Below are 21,292 nucleotides of genomic sequence, written 5' to 3' on the forward strand. Positions count from 1 at the left end.
AGTTACACATCGCTCCGTTAGATGGTAGCAAACGCCCTGCAGCGCTTGATACCTACAGGACGAAATTGACACTTCTATAATAGACGTGATCCCTTTCCTGCCTTTAGCAGAGTTTTTGAGGTCTCTTTTCCATACTGGTGTCCTCTAGACTACAGAAGACGATGAGAAATGATGAATGGTGAAAGGACAATACGGTGAAAAAAACATGTGGCGTACGTGTAAAGTAGGTTATATACGTAAATCCTGTAGTTTTTGGACGGCTATAGGTAACATTATGCAGTAAACGTATATTTTTATAATACTTTCCGTATAAGCGTTCCATCTATACGTATTTTTCGTATGAAACAAATAAATGTATATAGGCGATAAAGGATATCACATATAGACAAGGGCGCCCATGTTGTGATTTCCAAGGGGGGCTAATATAAGCGAGGTTTCAAATATAGTTTCAAATTTTGCTATAACTAATGTAAAAATTCTATTGGGCTTTCGATATTCCCAAGTACGATTTTATCTTAGGGGGGTGATCGCCCCACCTTGCTCACCCTGATGGGCGCCCTTGCATACAGATGGACATATATAACTGACGTATGTAACATACGTATACGCATATAATATACGGAAGACTGTTAGATCTAAGTCATCCTGTAGTGGCATGATATAACACCTAAGCGGGAAAGAGCAGTATGTATGTAGTATGGATTTCCGTACAGATTTCCATAGTAAACATAAGGATTCCTTATATTTGTACAATATACTGCTCGTGTGTCCCCCTGCAGTGTAGTCGCTAAAGTCACGTTTCCACTTTACATGAATCTTGTAGCTGTCATAAAAAAGACTTTGCTACCCGATCTTTCTATCTACTGTTTAGATTTTACAACTTCTTGTAAACAAGAAAGGTATCACCACCCATGCAGCACTGCAGTCTAGTGGACAAACAATTAACCTCCTCATTAAAAAACGTGTATCTTGGCGCACTCCCCCTCCCTGTCCAAAAGAATTCGTTGTTTTGGAAGCGGCGAAACTGGTTTTTCCTTTATGTCAGCGGGATGGCGATAGCGGGTAGCAAGCAAGACGTCCCAGAAAGTTGGACACTGTTCGACTCCTTGCAAGATGGAAAAAAATGTTTTATGACCTTTTCAAGACTATGTGTACACAGTGAAATATGGTAGGGTTTCAAGATTTTTTTAATGACAGCTACAAGTTCTTGTAACGTGGCAACCCATCTCAACGCTCTAGCCTTCGGTGCGAGCGGTCCCGGGTTATATTTCCGGTGGGGACACTCGGTCGAAAAAGTGTACAACGCTTTTTCAGGCCAGCCACCCTGAATGAGGTTTTCCTGGGTTTTCCTCATATACACCAGGCAAATGCTGAGGTGGTACCTAACTTATAGGTCTCAGGACGCTTCCTTTTTTCCCATCCTTTCTTCCTTCCCTTTTCCCAGATTGTGTGCTCGCCGAGGGACGTCATCCTTGAAAACGCGAAGGGCTAAATGTGCTTAGATGTCGAAAGCCCAGAAACCTAAATCCTACCCAACAATGTACTGCTGTCCGGATAACGGATGTTTCTCAGTGTACTTAAGACCCATGCTATGAGCGGGATTCGAACCATTGTGACACATGTCCTATAATCGCCCAGTCTTGGATCAGTCATTCCTGACTGATTGCTCTCTGACGTCACAGTTTCTGATGTCCTTCTCAGTAAATCACATAGAATGAATGAGGAAGGAGCTCACGGGAAATGTGACTTAATAAAAGACAAGTACATCAAGAGCATAATTGATTCTTCTTGTGGGCTACGCATACACCGGCATTACTTGCTCATTGCATTCTCTTAATTCATCCACTCTCTTCCTTTGCTTATTGTGTTTCTCTCTACTTTTCTCACATTAAAAGACCGTGCTCCTACGTCACACATGAACCATTTGGAAATGACTGTCTTAGGCTAGCCTCATATTGAACAGAGGACAGCAGCCAAGCCGCAGTAAACTGTGAACGAAAGAACAAAGCTTCGTATCACATATTCACCCCAGCACATGCTAGACAAAGATCTTTCCAACTCGTTATGATTGAGGTACACAATCAACACACTCAGACTTCTCTCCACACATCCTCTCCTGTCTCCATCAGCCTCAGTTTGATTGACCTGTCCTCTGTTCAATTATGACGCTAACCTTAGGCTATTAGATCATTCCAATCGGCAACTATATTCATATCGAAACATTACAACTAAATATAACTGCAACATTATAACAATTGCATATCGGTAGATGATTCATCCACTTTGCCCTGAGCACACGCAGTTGTTATTGTCTAAAATATCTTGCAGCAAGACGAAAAGAACTGCGTGTAGAAGATGATTAACATTCAGAAATATAAAAAAAATTTCGGACTAGCAGCAGCCAAATGATCAGAAAAGATGCTGTTCTTTTACCAGTTCAATGATTGATAACTATTGTTCAACTAACCACCAACATATCTGATCTTACGAGTTTTGTTTCGTGTCCTTTCGGTTTAATTTTTCATTCATGAATACATGTACTTCTATTACTCTTTATAAATTGTTCCAAGTACAAATTTAGGAATTAGAACCTGGTAATCTGCACATATTCAATAAGTGTGTTCCTCTTCAGGCTTACCAGAAGGTGACAACCCTATATCGATATTATTTTTCTCTTAAAATTAATGTCTTCTGAAAATCTATGATTGTGCTACAGTCGCGTCAAAATCATTAACACTGATGATAACTTTTATTGTATACCGTATTTAGTATATACAGATTAATGAGGACAGTCTAAGTAACATTTACATACGTCGTATAATAAATAATCTTAAGACGTACAAATATTAATCGCCTCTTCATAGTATACAAATTATATTTTATCTACATTGAGAACAATCCGTTATCCGTACAGCGGTATATTGTAGAAATATACGGAATCCATATGTTTACTACGGAAATTTGAGCGGAGCATACGTTATCCATATACTACGTACGTGCTGTCTTGTTCCGGCTTCGCTACAGGATATCTGACATATAACAGTCTTCCGTAAATTATATACGTATACGTATATTACATATGTTCATCTGTATGTGAGATCGTTACCGCCTGCCGTATATACAGTTCTTTCTTTCATACAGAAAGTACGTATAGATGGAACACTTATCCGGAAAGTTTTATAAATAATACGTTTCAGTTATACGTTTGCTGTACGATTTTATATATGGTCGTACGTAATGTCAAAAACTACCAGATTTACGTATGTAACCTATGTTTTTACTTAGGCGACATACGTTTTGTTTCCTCTATGTAAACATGCAATATAATATATTTACAATAACAGCTATAGAATGGCATGTTTATAAGTTCATGCTACTTTCGACCCAGACTGCATCCCAACTTTATAAACAACTGAACTATTTTTTTTTAAATCATTCTAATTATTCAGACTGTAGATACACACACAGATATACAGTAACAAAAGCAAACCTTGACTTATCTTGGACATAATAGAATTTTTTATAGATAGACACTGTTCCATTAATGCTGTTACAGAAACCTTTTTTGCTTTTATTTGGCCACTTATACGAAAATAAGTTTTACTTTGTGTACATAAACTGTACCTGTAATTATTCAATTATCAAGTAATTTATTATTCTAGGACTAAGAACTGCAAGTAATAATTAGGTCATTTTTAGTGACCTTCTACGAGGTTATCATTACTGCCCAGTCTCGATAGCGTACAACAGAAGAATTTATATCACGTGAGGTATATAATTAGTTTACTGACCAGTTGTCTGTGGATTAAAGAAAAATAAGTGAATAATAAAGTCATACCGTTAAGCTTTGTCTGCTGTAATAATAACTCTATTAAAGAAGTCCTTGATGAAGGCAACGTTTGATGTTATTTTTTTGGCAATTCTGACAGATGTGGGTTTGATTATATTTTGGTGGTTAAAAAACTGCTTTCATAAAAATAGGTAGCTACAAGAAACAGGGACGCAACTAAACTAGCTGTCGCTTCGAGCAAGAACTCGCCTCATCCGCCCCCTTCCTTCCCGCGACCAACCAAACCAAAACTCTCCCCGACTACACCTGATATTGGTATCACACATTAATTCTCCTATTCCATTCTTTTTCTTCAAGTGGTAAAGTTTGATTTCAAAATTGCAGTACATACTTTAATTTTTAGTGCAAGATAAAACACCAAACTAGTTAGTGTTTAATTGCCTAATAATCTGAGAGTAGAATGCTTCCCATATTCTTATACGAGTAGTCTCATAGTCTTATCATAATAACTGAAAATCACAACGTTTTATTAATTATATCGGGATGTGTAGAATGAATCCACAGTCTGTTGTTTTAGAATAGAATATTTAATTATAACAAACAGTCAAGCTGTTGTCTCGAGTGTTGTACTGACATTTTACAAATCTCTTAAATCGATCTAAGTTAAACGAAAACATAAAAAAGCTGGAAATAAAATTTAACTTTGTGGGCTTTTTTTGGCTGCGAAGGTTTTTACAATGTCCTCAAAAGAGAGCTTTGAAGCTAACTTATGCTATATAGCCAGTGTTCTCAAAGTGTGGGTCGCGGGCCGTTTGTTTGGTAGGTCGCGAGTTTTTTCCTTTTAATTGTAAAAATTTTATTTTGATGCAGAAACGTATGTTGTAAAGTAAATACCATTCAGAAAGTGAAAATTGGAAGCGTTTGTTAATGAGGTGAAGAGTAAGTGGTTATTCAGAGCCCTGCCCTGTTGTACAGTCAGTAGAGATGCTGTGTTAGGATGGAAGGAGAATGGGTGAGTCAAAATATGTCTCCGGGTAGGGCATTGCGTTGAGAATAGTATGAGCTCTGTGTTACCTTTATATGGAAAAATTAGAATTATGATTTACAAAATTGAAATCCCACCATTACGTAGAATGACAATGTGTATTTGAATAAAAGTACTTTTTAATATTTAATGTGGGTCGCGGCAACAACAAATTTGAGAACCACCGATCTATGGATATGATCCTAAGGTTGGTGAGTCGTGGTTATCCTAAGTTTGTATGATCTTTAGTTTGTTAAAAATCCTTTCCTTGCCTTATAGTGAAAATAAATATTTGCCCAGTTTTGCGCCTCCTAATCCAACGCCTGGGGCACAATCCCCATTTTCCCCCTTCCTTAGTTACGTCACTGATAAGAAAAACAACTGAGTTTTGCTTACCGTGTGAAACTACTACGATAGACTATCTAACAATAAGAATTCAATGCTAGTGTTATCCACGAGACGGGACGAGACAAGAAATAAAATTTATTGTCTCGTCTCGTATTTTTTAAATAGAATTCTCGTCTCATCTTGATGATCGAAGAATTATTTCTCATCTTGTCCTGATTCTCGGAAAATTTTTCTCGTCTTGTCTTGTTCGGGCCTGATTTTCTTCTTAATATAATCTTGAAATTATCAGGATTCATCCGCGTCATCAGAGGTCCACTAAAGATGTGATATAACAAGATTCAAACCATATTTATTATTGGAATAAATCTTTTAAGATTTACGTTCCATGGTTATGTCGGCTAGGCTAAAGGAGACGGTGATGCTGAGAAATAAATGAAACGATGGAATGAAGAAAGTAGGAGGAAAGTGGAGAACCACGAGAAAACATACGCACACGGTGTTTGTCCACCACAAAGCTCGCGTGACGCGAGCTGGGGTGGAACACAGGACCCCATGCATCAGAGATGAACGCTCTACCAGTGAGCCACAGTAATTTATTATTGGATTGTATTCTGTAATAATTTACGCATCTTAAAACGTTGATAAATGCTCTTCACTGTATTAGTACTTACTATGAATTACACGACCTCTCGTCTTTGGTGCGAGCGGTCCCAGGTTCGATTCCCGGTGGGGACACTCGTTCGAAAAAGTGTTAAAGCTTTTTCAGGCCAACCGAGGTTTTCCTCATTTACACCAGGCAAATGTCGGAATAGTACCTAACATACAGGTCCCAAGCCGCTTTCATCCTTCCCTTTCCTCGGATAGTGTGATCGCCGAGGGACGTCATCCCTCATACGTGACTGGCTAACATGGCCATAGATGCCAAAAGCCAGAAATCTAATTACTAATCCTAATCCTAGTGACGGACTAACATGGCCATAGATGCCGAAAGCCCAGAAATCTAATTCCTAATCCTAATCTTAGTAAGTCTTACCTTTAATCCTTTCTTCCTACCCTTTCATCGGATAGTGTGATCGCCGAGGGACGTCATCCTTCATACGTGACGGGTTAACATGGCCATAGATGCCGAAAGCCAGAAATCTAATTCCTAATCCTAATCCTAGTGACGGACTAACATGGCCATAGATGCCGAAAGCCCAGAAATCTAATTCCTAATCCTAATCCTAGTGACGGACTAACATGGCCATAGATGCTGAAAGCCCAGAAATCTAATTCCTAATCCTAATCCTAGTGACGGACTAACATGGCCATATATGCCGAAAGCCCAGAAATCTAATTCCTAATCCTAATCCTAGTGACGGACTAACATGGCCATAGATGCCGAAAGCCCAGAAATCTAATCCCTAATCCTAATCCTAGTGACGGACTAACATGGCCATAGATGCTGAAAGCCTAGAAATCTAATTCCTAATCCTAATCCTAGTGACGGACTAACATGGCCATAGATGCTGAAAGCCCAGAAATCTAATTCCTAATCCTAATCCTAGTGACGGACTAACATGGCCATAGATGCCGAAAGCCCAGAAATCTAATTCCTAATCCTAATCCTAGTGACGGACTAACATGGTCATAGATGCCGAAAGCCCAGAAATCTAATTCCTAATCCTAATTCTATTGACGGACTAACATGGCCATAGATGCTGAAAGCCCAGAAATCTAATCCCTAATCCTAATCCTAGTGACGGACTAACGTGGCCATAGATGCCGAAAGCCCAGAAATCTAATTCCTAATCCTAATCCTAGTGACGGACTAACATGGCCATAGATGCCGAAAGCCCAGAAATCTAATCCCTAATCCTAATCCTAGTGACGGACTAACATGGCCATAGATGCTGAAAGCCTAGAAATCTAATTCCTAATCCTAATCCTAGTGACGGACTGACATGGCCATAGATGCTGAAAGCCCAGAAATCTAATTTCTAATCCTAATCCTATTGACGGACTAACATGGTCATAGATGCCGAAAGCCCAGAAATCAAATTCCTAATCCTAATCCTAGTGACGGACTAATATGGCCATAGATGCCGAAAGCCCAGAAATCTAATCCCTAATCCCAATCCTAGTGACGGACTAACATGGCCATAGATGCTGAAAGCCCAGAAATCTAATTCCTAATCCTAGTGACGGGGTAACATGGCCATAGATAAAAGGGGTAACATGGCCATAGATACCGAGAGCCCAGAAATCTTGTTTCTAATCCTAATCCTAGTGACGGACTAATATGGCCATAGATGCCGAAAGCCCAGAAATCTAATCCCTAATACTAATCCTAGTGACGGACTAACATGGCCATAGATGCTGAAAGCCCAGAAATCTAATTCCTAATCCTAATCCTAGTGACGAACTAACATGGCCATAGATGCTGAAAGCCCAGAAATCTAATTCCTAATCCTAGTGACGGGGTAACATGGCCATAGATGCTGAAAGTCCAGAAATCTAATTCCTAATCCTAGTGACGGGGTAACATGGCCATAGATAAACGGGGTAACATGGCCATAGATACCGAGAGCCCAGAAATCTTGTTTCTAATCCTAATCCTAGTGACGGACTAATATGGCCATAGATGCCGAAAGCCCAGAAATCTAATCCCTAATACTAATCCTAGTGACGGACTAACATGGCCATAGATGCTGAAAGCCCAGAAATCTAATTCCTAATCCTAATCCTAGTGACGAACTAACATGGCCATAGATGCTGAAAGCCCAGAAATCTAATTCCTAATCCTAGTGACGGGGTAACATGGCCATAGATGCTGAAAGTCCAGAAATCTAATTCCTAATCCTAGTGACGGGGTAACATGGCCATAGATAAACGGGGTAACATGGCCATAGATACCGAGAGCCCAGAAATCTTGTTTCTAATCCTAATCCTAGTGACGCGGTAATATGGCCATAGATGCCGAAAGCCCAGAAATCTAATTTCTAATCCTAATCTAGTGACGGGCTAACATGGCCATAGATGCTGAAAGCCTAGAAATCTAATTCCTAATCCTAATCCTAGGGACGGGCTAACATGACCATAGATGCTGAAAGCCCAGAAATCTAATTCCTAATCCTAATCCTAGTGACGGACTAACATGGTCATAGATGCCGAAAGCCTAGAAATCTAATTCCTAATCCTAATCCTAGTGACGGGCTAACATGGCCATAGATGCTCAAAGCCTAGAAATCTAATTCCTAATCCTAATCCTATAACAATATAACCGTGTTAGACAGCAAAGATGTAAGGGAACTAGTGTTGCACACAAGACTGGAGAAATTTCTTGTCTCGTGTTGAATTTGTAAACGTATTTCTCGTCTTGATGACAAATTTCACATTACGTGGGGAACACTGGAAGTGGTGCATCTTTAACTATTGATTACAATAGAGCCATAAGATCAAAGATAGAATCTGCTCCTCGGACCTTGAACTCATATCAAGACGACATCATTCATTATCTCTTAACGTTTCTTTCGTCTTTGGAGATTAACATGGCAACCAGAAATAGCGCTTGATTTCTGACACTTGCAGTCAGGAGCGGCTCTACCATATGTGCAACACGTGCATTTGCACGGAAAGGAAGTTTCGAGGGGGAGGCTAAATCTGCCATGACTATATTATTTAAAATAAATATTTCTTGTTGGAAATAGTAGTAAATGGTGATGATGGTAGTAAAATTTACTAAATGCATCTTCTATTAGAATACTACATTCATATTTATGTCGCAATAGTTTAAGGTCACGTGGACAGTGCTAAAGCAAGTGGTCAAATAAATCCCAGCATGAATTGCTTGATTGTTGTCAAATATAATAACTCAATTCTCGAACAATAGTGAATCCTAGTCCATTTAGTTTTGATACGAAAACTAGTCTTGTTTTGTCACAAACAAGTTCCTTATCATTGAAGGTGGATACAAGTTGTTTTTTTTTTAATTTCTTTTAAATATGTAGAAGGAAAATCAAGGAATAAAGATAAAAGAGCTAGTTGCACTGGAATTGCAAATTGGTGTCGCAACTAATATATTGAGATTGAAGCTTGATATTGAACTTTATAAAAAAGGATTACTATCTTTCCTTTGCTGGTGGGTTTGCTTTATCTTTCACTAACATAATAGATTGTTATTTAAAGAAAAAAAAATACACACAAGAAGATTGTATTTGTAGTATTTAGGTCTTTCTGAGTACGAGTATCGTCAGACAGATGCATCATTGTTATGAGTATGTCTATCATTGTTAGGAGAAGACCAACAATAGATAGAATTTGCTCATTAACAATGTATTTTATTTACATATAGCACACAAATAAATAAACTATTTGTTTAAGCAGAATAAAAATTATGAATTATTATTGGCAACAAATAATGGACTTTTCTTAGTCACATAAAATTGTGTTTTACTGGATTTTCTCGAAAACTAAGCATTAGAATTTACCTACAAGCATATCATTATGTTCGGCTAGATGTTCTCTGTCCTTTATTATAATTCTCATACGTGCACTGAGAAAGAAAATCGTATGTGGCATACGTAAAATAGTATGTTACATGTGTAAATCTGTAGTTTTCGGACTTAACGTACAGCAAAAGTACTATAACTTAAAACGCATGTTTTATAATATTTTCTGTATGAGTTTTCCATCTATACGTACTTTCCGTATGAAACAATATAGGCGGTCAGGATCTCATATACAAATGGACGTATATAACATACAGCTGACGAAGGTAACATACATATATATATGTACTATAAGGAAGTCTGTTAGATATAAGATATCCTGGAACGGCATGATATAACATCTAAGGGCAGTGCCTATGTAGCATATGGATAACTTATGCTCCATACTGATTTCTGTAGTAAGTAAGAGGATTCCGTATATTTGTACAATATACCGCTGTCCGGTGAACGGATTTTTCTCAGTATTATAGATAAACAAAAATCAAATTTTCAGAGCTAATCATTGACCATATATATTTACGTTGACCATATAACCTCGACATCTCGAATTCCTTGACAACTCGAACTTTCGTATCTGTTAATCTCTACGTCATTTTTTTTTAAAGTGACCTCGATAATTCGAAGCCTTAGCTCTATGCTTTTACGTAACTGTCACTGTTGTTAGTTCTGTCATTGTTGCTACAACTTCGAATTAGAGGTTGAAACTTGGAGTTATAGAGGTTATACAGGGTGGCCCAAAAGTAGGTATACACCCGTGCATTGATCAAGTATAACATTCTAGCTTTATAGGTTTATTTGCTTTAGTTGTTCCGAGTTTAAGATGTAAGTGGAAGAATATTAAGAACAAATAATAAAGAAACTAAGTTTACCTGAAGGATAACAATAAGAAATGATATAAAAAGCAATGAGTTGATCATTACCTACTTTTGGGCCACCCTATATAGTCATTTTTAATAAGGAACGCTGAGCCTTGGTATCTCAAATTTTGTTGTGGCCACCTTGATAACTCGAACGTTGATTACTCGAAAAACTCGATAACTCGAATTTTTATGTTCCCTTCAGTTTCGAGTTATTGATGTCCCAATCGTTATCTTTACTGTGTACTATTGTCTTACTAGTAGCATGATGGAAAACTTTAGACATTCTTTAATATATGTTTCATTTTAATAGATAACATCCACGTAGTGTACACTGTTTTGGTGTTGGAAACCCGGCTTCGATTCCTGGTGGAAGCTCATATCGTTCAGATCCCATTTTATGCTGTAGATCCGCGTATCATAGAGTCTCGCCTCTGAAAGGGACGCTAAACTGAAATCTAATTTTAAAAAAAATCATTTCAACACGTGGCATGTTTATTGTACTGAATTAAGTTATAGGGTTTTCTTGATTTCCTCAAAAACTACGCATACTGATTTATACCACCCACCTGCACTTTTTTGTTCAGCTCAAATAATTCTATGGATTGACATTATGACTTACACTTTTTTTTTTTGTTGTTAAATGCAAACAGTATTGTACACCTTGTGTTGATTGTGGGATTCTTTGTTCTGATATTACTCTTCAAATTTTCATACAAATAATGCTGTCCATTACACGAAACTAAAAATGTCTCGTGTTATAAGTAACACTGATTGCACAGTGTTTTTTTTTTTTTTTTTAGTTTTTACTATTTTTAATTACAAACCTCTTTCTATAATCTTATCTTCAATACTGTTAATGTTTTAGAAAAGAACTTACCGAGTTAAGTTACATTCAAGTATTAGGTTTCAAACACTGTTTTAGTATTACATGTTTAATAGTGTACAAACTGCAAATCGGTAATGTAATTTAATAATGTTGATCAACATTTAAAGGTACTCAAGTCATTACGTAATAAGTGTGGTTTAAATGATGATTAAGCAATATAATACATTAGAATCATAGATAAGAAATAACGCAGGTCCAAAGTTAGAGCCTTGTGGTATCCCGTTACTTAATGGTTTAAAAAAACTTCAATGATTTATATAAAATATGCTTTTATACTAAGTCAAATACTATATATATATATATATATATATATATATATATATATATATATATATATATATATATATATATATATATATATATAGAGAGAGAGAGAGAGAGAGAGAGAGAGAGAATAAATAATATCGTACTAGTTTATATCATCTGATACTCAGATAGTTGTATAATTACTTTTTATGATTTATGAATGAAAGATCATTACAAATTACAACTGCATGCTATGCCATTCCTTTTTATATTATCATTAAAGACGTCATGTATGTTCAGTATAAAATATAATACATTTTTAACTGTCCACATTTCATTTATGAAGTTATATTAAGTCTTAGTTACATTACTTTCAATGTGGGACAAAATTCTAATTTATACAATATGTGTTTAATACCTCATTGAACATAAAATATTTTGGTATACATATATTAGCTTATAAATATCGAAACATTAATCTTTAACTATTCAATTGTATACCGCATATGGGCGGCATCGTTTGTGGTGGCGCAGAGTGAGGCAAAAACTCAAAAGAGTTATTAAAATTTGTTTTTTTTTTCTTTCCCTCGAGCTAATTAGCTGTCAGTATGTTTTGGTTACCACCTAGGGCCATCATAACTTGAGTTTTTAGAATTCTATGTTGATTGCAAGATCATGAAAATGTCGTTGTAGTATGAAAAAATGAAGGAAAATAGTAAATACTAAGTTTTTTTTCTACTATTTTCTTGAGTTGAGTATGAGAATGTTATGGTCTGGTCAATGCATAATGTTAGAAGCGAGAAAAAAAATTAAAAAAATAAAATGAGAAATAGGAAAATTCAGAATTGAACCAATTGAGAATGCTCCAAGAGCATTGCCAGAAAGAACTTAAAAAGAATTAATTTTTCTTATTAACTTCTACAGACTTTATTCCAATTGTTCTATGTACTTTATTATTATATTCATTAAACAATTCTTGTAATATATTTATCCATTTATAATTTAAGTACTAAATTTTTTCCACATGTTTTGTTTAAGAGTTTTATTACAACGTTCTACGATATGTTGTTTTACGAAGATACATGCTCAAAATGGAGGGCTTAAAATTGAAAAATCCATAAAATATCATCTCTCTCCATGACTTACGGTTCCCAAGATATGGCTCTTTAAATCTCCCGAAATTCGAAGTTTTTTGGCCAATATGTGGGGAATGGTGGCCAGTTGGCCAGTGGTCACAGGTTACTATTTGGTACCAAAATGTTCACCATCCTCTTAGGTATTGATCAACAACAATATGATCTCTCTATGACTTACGGTTCCCGAGATATGGCTCCTTAAATTTTCCGAAATAGAAACTTTTTTGGACAATATTTCGGGAACATTAAGAGTAACGCGAAAAATTAGATAGTTTTTTCTTAATGCTCTATCGAATGGAGGTCTCAAAATTGAAAAAATCACAAGTAACAGACACACTCATACACACACAGACAAAGAGAATTCAAGTAACACACTTTTTAAGTTCGTTGAAAATTGAAAAAAATTCTAAAATATTAAGTTATTTTTATTTTCTTGAGTTTATCAATGACTCCGTATCTTGATAAAACAATATAAATGCTGTTTCCAAATGGTGTCAACTCAATGATCTGTACCTTAATGTACATAAATATTTTATGTCATACTCACGTAAGAACACACCTCTAAAATTTTAACTATTGCATTGGTAAAATAAATAATAAAAGGATCGAAAAGTTTAAAAACCTCGGGGCCATCTTTGACACAAAACTAACATTTTCCAACCACGTTAAAAAAAAATGTGAGCGAAGCTTATAGAAATCTGGGTATACGATAAGAACTGGAAGGGATTTCAAGAAACAAGAAACGTTGAAAACGACAACACAATCCTTAAATTGAAACTAAAATCCACTGTCGAATATATCTTACCCGCGAAGATGTTAACGGATTCACTCCATTAACAAATTTGGCCGAGATAATTGCAATAAGAAAAGCTACTTATCCTTGTATTATAAGCAACCAACATTTCTTTCCTACTGTACAGGTTGCATAGTAGTTAGGGAATGTTATGGATTTTAAACGGAATATGTATAGCCACCGTTATGAGTGAAGATGTTAACGGATTGACTTCATTAACCCATTATCAGCCATTGTCCCTTTTTTGGGACGGTTTATTTTACTATTTTTTGAAAGTGTTTGGAAAGATATTCTTCCAATATTTCATTTCCTCTCATTTGTTCACAGTCTCTTCTGCATGATACAGAATTCACCTATTAAATTCTTTGCTTTTAGTCGACTTTATATCTCAAACAGATATGAATAAACACATTTTATGACATTAACAACGATACAAGTGTTTGGCTGGTAATGGGTTAACGATCTTCGCTGAGAAAATTGCAATAAGAAAAGCTACTTATCCTTATATTATAGACAACCAACACTTCTTTGCTACTGTGAAGGTTGCATAGTAGTTAGGAAATGTTATGGATTGTAAATGGGTAATAGATAGGCACCGTTACCCGTGAAGATATTAATGGATTCACTTCATTAACGATCTTAGCTGAGAAAATTGCAGTAAGAAAAGCTACTTATCCTTGTATCACAGACAACCAACATTTCTTTGCGACAGTGCAGGTTGCATAGTAGTTAGGAAATGTTTTGGATTGTAAATGGGAAATAGATAATCACCGTTACCCGTGAAGATGTTAACGGATTGACTCCATTAATGAACTTGGCCGAGATAATTGCAATAAGAAAAACTACCTATCCTTGCATTATAGGCAACCAACATTTCTTTGCGACTGTGCAAGTTGCATAGTAGCTAGGGAATGTTATGGATTTTAAACGGAAAATGGATAGCCACCGTTACCCGTGAAGTCGCCAAAGAACTCGATCGACAAAATCGCACTATTTATCTATTGTAAGCAAACATAAAAAATAGTTTTCGTCCGATAGTTATTGTACTGAGTGACGGATTTACGTACCACCGTTTCTGTAAAGATGTTAAGGGATTTTTTTTCCATTAAATCAGCGTGATAATCGTCATATTTAACTATTGCACAAAAAAAAAAAAAAAAAAAAACAGAATTAAAAAAATTCGCCTTTGTTGAAGTGTTATGAAGTAAAGAAACAGATATACGTATGTAGTGCTTACAGTATAATTTCATACGTCCTACTGTTTGGTTCTATTAATAATAATGATAATAATAATAGTAATTTTAGTAAACGTGGTAATTATCAAATAGATATATATTTGATGTTTTTTTCTTTGGTTGTATTTCCACTAACAAACCTTTATAGTGTTTCTTGGAGCTATATGGTTCATTCATAAACAGCAGAAGGCGTCTCGACTCTTGAATTCAAGGTCTACACACGAATTTCATATCAAAAAAAACAGATGGCCTTCTTAATTTCGGTAAAAACATGTTATGATTAAGCAGACGGAAAGGACGTGATTGTGTCCTTCAAATTCAATTTATTACTATTATAGGTTATCTCACGAGTTGGTCAGTGCCCGCAATTACTTTGTCAAAACGAAATCATTGATCTTTTTATTATTATTATTATTAGTGATTACGATACGCTGGAAAAGCAAAAGGAAATGTGGACTTTTATACGGTAATGATTTACAATATTAATAACAAGAAATCCCAAAAATAAAAAAGGATAACAGCCGTTTAAGCACATTGTTACTGCCCTGAACATGATTTTGTTTACCTAAGGCTACAGAGGAAAGTAATTTTAAACTTTACGAGGTATGTTCAGTAAGTCTTGATACATAAGAGGAAAATTAATATATAAGAGGAAAATTAATATATAAGAGGAAAATTAATATATAAGAGGAAAATTAATGTTCGAAGTATTTGCTCAAATTTCTACATAACTTTCTCCGATGATCCTAATGAACTTAGCACATTTATCAGAAAGAGACCGAATACCGCAGAGAGAAAGATTATGTTACAGCCTGAACAGCATAAAGGATCAACGTTAGTTCATCACAGTCACTGTTACGTCAACCTCGTAAATAAAGGATCAACGTTAGTTCATCATAGTCACTGTTACGTCAACCTCGTAAATAAAGGATCAACGTTAGTTCATCACAGTCACTGTTACGTCAACCTCGTAAATAAAGGATCAACGTTAGTTCATCATAGTCACTGTTACGTCAACCTCATAAATAAAGGATCAACGTTAGTTCATCATAGTCACTGTTACGTTAACCTCGTAAATAAAGGATCAACGTTAGTTCATCATAGTCACTGTTACGTTAACCTCGTAAATAAAGGATCAATGTTAGTTCATCATAGCCACTGTTACGTTAACCAAGTAAATAAAGGATCAACGATGGTTCATCATAGTCATTGTTACGTTAACCTCGTAAATAAAGGATCAACGTTAGTTCATCATAGTCACTGTTACGTCAACCTCGTAAATAAAGGATCTACGTTAGTTCAACATAGTCACTGTTACGTCAATCTCGTAAATAAAGGATCAACGTTAGTTCATCATAGTCACTGTTACGTCAACCTCGTAAGTGTTTCTTCAGTTTCTGAAAAAAAAGTTACTCGGGGTGAAGTATGGGAATATGGTGGAAGCAACAGCGCCGACTTTCCAAAATTTATGTGAGTGCATGTCAATGGCGGAACATGTAGAGATGCAAAAAAGCCGGCTTTTTTGAATCGATGGTTTTTTTCACATAAAAAGCCGGCTTTTTTGGGAAAAAAACGAGAATTTTGGAAATTTTGGCTTTTTTCAACTTCATGATTTTTCTATCTAAATAGCTTTCTTATAGTATATTCTATAGTTAGATAAGAATTCCATGACCTGAATGTGATATTTCGCTCTGAAATTCACCATCAAGATGGATGGAGCACGTGTTTTACGAATTAAAGCTAACATGAAGAATGTAGTATTTGAGGGTAATTTTAGAGGCTATTTAACTTTATTTTAACTTTTGAGTTATCGACATCTTTTTTCTTCTCTAGTTTGTCATCCGTGTTTCATTTCTAAGAGCTTTTAGTACTCTAGCTTCTAGCGCAAAAGTTAAACTTGCCCGTTTTCCATTTATCCGTCAAAGCGTACGTTTTTCAATATATCCGTCAAGCCGTACTTCCATATTTCTGTTATACTGTAGCTGTGAAGTGATTTAGCAATAATTTTCCGGACACAACCTTGAATACCAATTTATACAAATAATCAGTAGCGGATTTAGAAAAGTACTCTAGGAGGGTTTTTTTCAGATTGTTTCGTTTCCTAAAAAGTCCTAATTTTATTTGGGAAGTGCTTGAAGTTTATGAGTACAGGCATAATATTTCGTTTCGTTTATATGTTTAGCAATAATCTTCCGGATACAACTTTAAAAATCATTTTATACTGAGAATCAGTGGCGGATTTAGAAAAGTATTTTGGGAAGGGTTTCTTACTAATGTTTAGTTTTTTTAAACATTCGTAATTTTTATTTGACGGGAGCTTAAAGTTTATGAGTAAAGGCATAAATAATAGATATTTCGTTTGTTGCAGACATTCCGTAACTTTGGGGAACGGGCTTCAGTCCGAAAGACCGCCCCCCTAACCTTCGCAAAACCGTCACTGCTGGTAATTAGTAATAATAACGATTTAAAAACAATAAAAAAGGAAGTCGCCCAACTCACAGTACACGCACTATTTCTACATTCACAGATGGAATGAAGAAAAGCTTTGTCAGAATGGTCGAATGCTGGTTGAATCCCGGACTTCCCGATAGAAGCGCAAAAGCTAATCACTCAGTCATGTTTGTCGTGGAGTTGTATTTAGCTTAACTTAAATATATTCCGTAGTTTTTTTTTTTTTTGGGGGGGGGAGAGTTCCGTAATGATATGTTGAATCCCTCTTGTTAAAAATTCAGAAAACTTGAGGATTGGGTAAACTGTGATGGTGGTTCTATAAAACTTAACTGTAGAATTTTAAGAATATACAGAACCAAAAGCTCTAGATGTGCAGCCTTTAAGTGTATCGTATAAATCTAGTATTTCTCTTATGTTTTATTTTAATTTTATTTTGTTTCAAAAAGAGGGTATGGAATATTTTGAAGTAAAAATACTACATACTATTTTGCTAGTTATTTGTGTATTCTTTAAAAAGAAGTGTTTACTTTTAGGGTTGGCTGGTTTACACCAACTTTTTTTTTTTTTTTAATAACTGGTTTAAACCACAAAAATAAAAAGAATGAAAAATGCGAATCGTGTGAACTTCATGGTAACGTTTCCAGATATCAAACCACCTGCAATAGTTTTATTTCCCTTTCACCTTTTAATCAAGGTGTCCCATGTTCAATTCTCGGTCGAACCACAAACCTTCTTTCATGCGTAACCCAAGTAGCGGTTCGGATGTCAGTTTAAGCGAAAGTCTTCTCCTTGATAACCTCGGTATTACGTAAGGATGTTAAGCCTAAATATACGAAACAAACTACATTGTATATTTCTGCATGCCTAAATGCGTGTTGTTTTATAAAGAAGCCAATATTGCTTAAATATATTGATAGAAATTGGCAAAATTTATCGATTGCCTACGTAGCTTCCAACATTAGCTTGGATTGGACTTTCAATGATATCTACGTACCGGTACTAAATTTGTAATTTAATACCTCAGTTTTAGCGTACTGATTATGGTACGTTGACCTTTAAATTTTACATGCAAAGCAATAACAGGATTTTCCCGTTATTGTCTTACATTTCAAGTAATGACGGGATTTTCCCAATGGCTAGGGCGGGAAATTCTCAACTTAAGAAATTTACTGACCGCACTTCTTTAAGCTTATGGGAGTTCTTCCGGCATAACCCCGCTGTTGCATAATAACATCAAGGCGAAACAAACTTATTTTTGTGAATATGTAATATAAATACATAAAGCAAAAAATCTAAGTCAAAAAAGCCTGGTTTAAACCAAAAAAGCCTGGCTTAAACATCCCCCTAAAAACGGGTTTTTGGCATTTTCAAAAACAACCACGGTTCTTGCCAACTTTGCTTACTTTTGTATATAGGAGGTTAAAAAATTCTTATTATATACATTGGTTAATCCTGTGGAATTCATAATGTAAATATGCTGAAGAAAAATTGTTTGAAATATTTTTTCGAAATTCATAGTTTATTTTCGATGTTTTATATTATTATCAGCATCAACCACTAATTAAATGATTTTTTGTGTTATAGAGAAGCGATACAAAGTCTGTTTTATCAATTTAAAGCAGTATTTTGAAAAAAGCCCAAAATTTCCCAAGCAAAAAAGCAAAGCAGAAAAAACCGAGTTTTTTTCCAAAAAAGCCGGTTTTTTTCCGAGCCCTTGCATCTCTAGGAACATGTAAGCCTATATGTTTTCAGGAAAGTCTCGATATTTGAATTATTTATTTTTAGTCAAAATCTTTTATGAACACTGTCATAAAAGCCTCTGCTGTGATAAAGTAAAAATATACCGGTACTATAAGAATAAGCTGGAGCTGCCTTAGCTCAGTCGGTAACAAGGCTGACTTAAACACAAGAGAAGTGGGTTCAAATCCGGATCCATTCAAAAAATCTTGTGGGTGCGGCGAGAAAGGAAAGAAGCTGGAACCCGCATTGCTGAATAGCAGAGATGGAAACTGTGACTTTCTGGATATCGTAGCGCTGCTCGCTCGTAGACATAGCGTTCGCATTTTACTAAAACCGAATGATAGACGGTAACGCCCTCTAGTTTTGTTTTTATGCTAAAGAAGGGTGATGCAATCATCATCCCACGATTGTTACGCCACCTTCAGGCTTAGAACATAATGAACGGTCTTGGTATTTTCAAACAGGACAGCAAATAAAACGACATTGTAACATGTAAAGATGAAAGATTTTGTGGTCAGTTTCCATTTTGAATCAGAACAACAGAAATAAAAAAATAAAGACTTCGTAGTCGATTAGATCTCGTGAAGATCTATCTGTAGCTTTAGGTGACTGCTTTCCATGCGAAAAGTTTATGACACACACATATTTATTATTATTATTATTATTATTATTATTATTATTATTATTATTATTATTATTATTATTATTATTATTATTATTATTATTATTATTATTATTATTATTATTATTATTATTATTATTATTATTATTATTATTATTATTATTATTATTATTATTATTATTACTAAGATGAATGGTACAGCACCAAGCTTTTTCATTCCCATTTCATAAATTGTCATGCTGTGCTGTAGTTATTACTGAAACCTTTATTTATGAAGTGTAACCAAAGTTATAATAGGCACTTTCGGCATTCCGAAGAAAACTACTTTCTCTCCACCCGTCCAGAAACAAAACTATCCCTTTCATTGTTTCTTAGATTTCTGGGTCCGTACTCCCCCCCCCCCCCAGTCCCAACAAGTCACTTCTCCCATATTGTGGGATTATTAATAAAAGAAACATTTCTGAAATTTGAACAAAATCCCGGGGTCGTTTTCTTTTAGAAAATCGTCAGAGAGGAACTTATTACAAGAAGAAAGTAATTATTTCCAGTGGACTTTTCCCAGATACAGCAACTACTCAAACTATATTATAGGACAGTAGTTCCCAATTACTTCACAGAGTTTATCCATTACAAAGCTCACTTGGCGGCTACTGGGGTCTAACCACGGACTTTACGCACCAGCGATGAGTATTACAGAGGGAAGGACATCAGTGTTAATTGTTTTGCACGGTGTGTTCGTAAATTTCTCAAATATAGTTATAAATGTAACATTACGTACACTCATGTCCAAAACGATTGTCGCCTACCTATTACTGTCTTCTTGTAAGAATATAATTTGATAATGATTTTGTAGGGTACTTTTAATACTGATACTATGTGTATAATAGAGAAATGTATATTTGTGGTAAATGCCATAGGAAAAGAATTATATAAATACGAAAATTAGAATGAGTAAAACAAAATGTTGCTAAATGGACAAGAAAGTTTTATTTTCGTTTTATTGTTCTTATTTACTGCTCTTTTGACATGAAATTTTCCATATAGATGTCTTTGCCGATTATACACATACTAACATTATAAGAAATACCGGGCCAATTCGTTATCAAATTATATTCCTACAACAACATATTTATAGACATGTGACAATAATTTTGGACATGAGTGTACATCGTAATTTGAACATGCGTTGGAAATAATTTGAATAAAGCTATACTTACTCATACAAAACAGGACAGAAGTCTTCCATGTTGTAATAATACTGAGATTTCTTGTCGTGTTGTGGAGTATTTTGCTTAGGCAAGCAAGCTCCAAGCACAACACAGCAGCAGGTCTTTCTAAAGTCACACAAAAACAGTGAGTACTATGAGGATTGTTTTCCTTCAAGGGAGAGACTTGAAGAATAACAAACGTTGACTGACGAAGACGAACGTCATTTGATGATAAATCAAGTGAAACGCGTGAAACATCAAGCGGATGATCCTTATCCGATTGTGAAAACCAGGCTACAATTGGTATACAATATGCATGTTTTATATATGTAGAAGAAATTTTTTTTTTTAAAAAATCGCTTTATAATACCTGGGTGCACAAATGCCTACTTTCGGAGTTATAGGCTGCGAAAACGTGAAAAAAAAAAAAAAAAGAAATTTAAAGGTCCATAGCTCTAAAACT

The 21,292-nt window shown here is 35.3% G+C and overlaps 1 protein-coding gene across 1 annotated transcript in view; it reads right to left on the reverse strand.

Annotated features, from left to right (window-relative positions):
- Positions 1-20,991, reverse strand: part of LOC145672927 (very long chain fatty acid elongase AAEL008004-like) — a 94,264-nt gene extending 73,273 nt beyond the window's left edge. Inside the window, exon 1 of the mRNA XM_081742143.1 lies at positions 20,839-20,991. Coding sequence (XP_081598269.1) covers positions 20,839-20,867 — 29 coding nt within the window. The 5' untranslated portion in view covers positions 20,868-20,991. The remainder of the gene's footprint in view (positions 1-20,838) is intronic.
- Between the last annotated feature and the right edge of the window lie 301 nt (positions 20,992-21,292).

This window comes from Thermobia domestica, chromosome 16 (assembly GCF_964235325.1).
Source record: "Thermobia domestica chromosome 16, izTheDome1.hap1.1, whole genome shotgun sequence".
In the NCBI taxonomy this organism is placed as follows: domain Eukaryota; kingdom Metazoa; phylum Arthropoda; class Insecta; order Zygentoma; family Lepismatidae; genus Thermobia; species Thermobia domestica.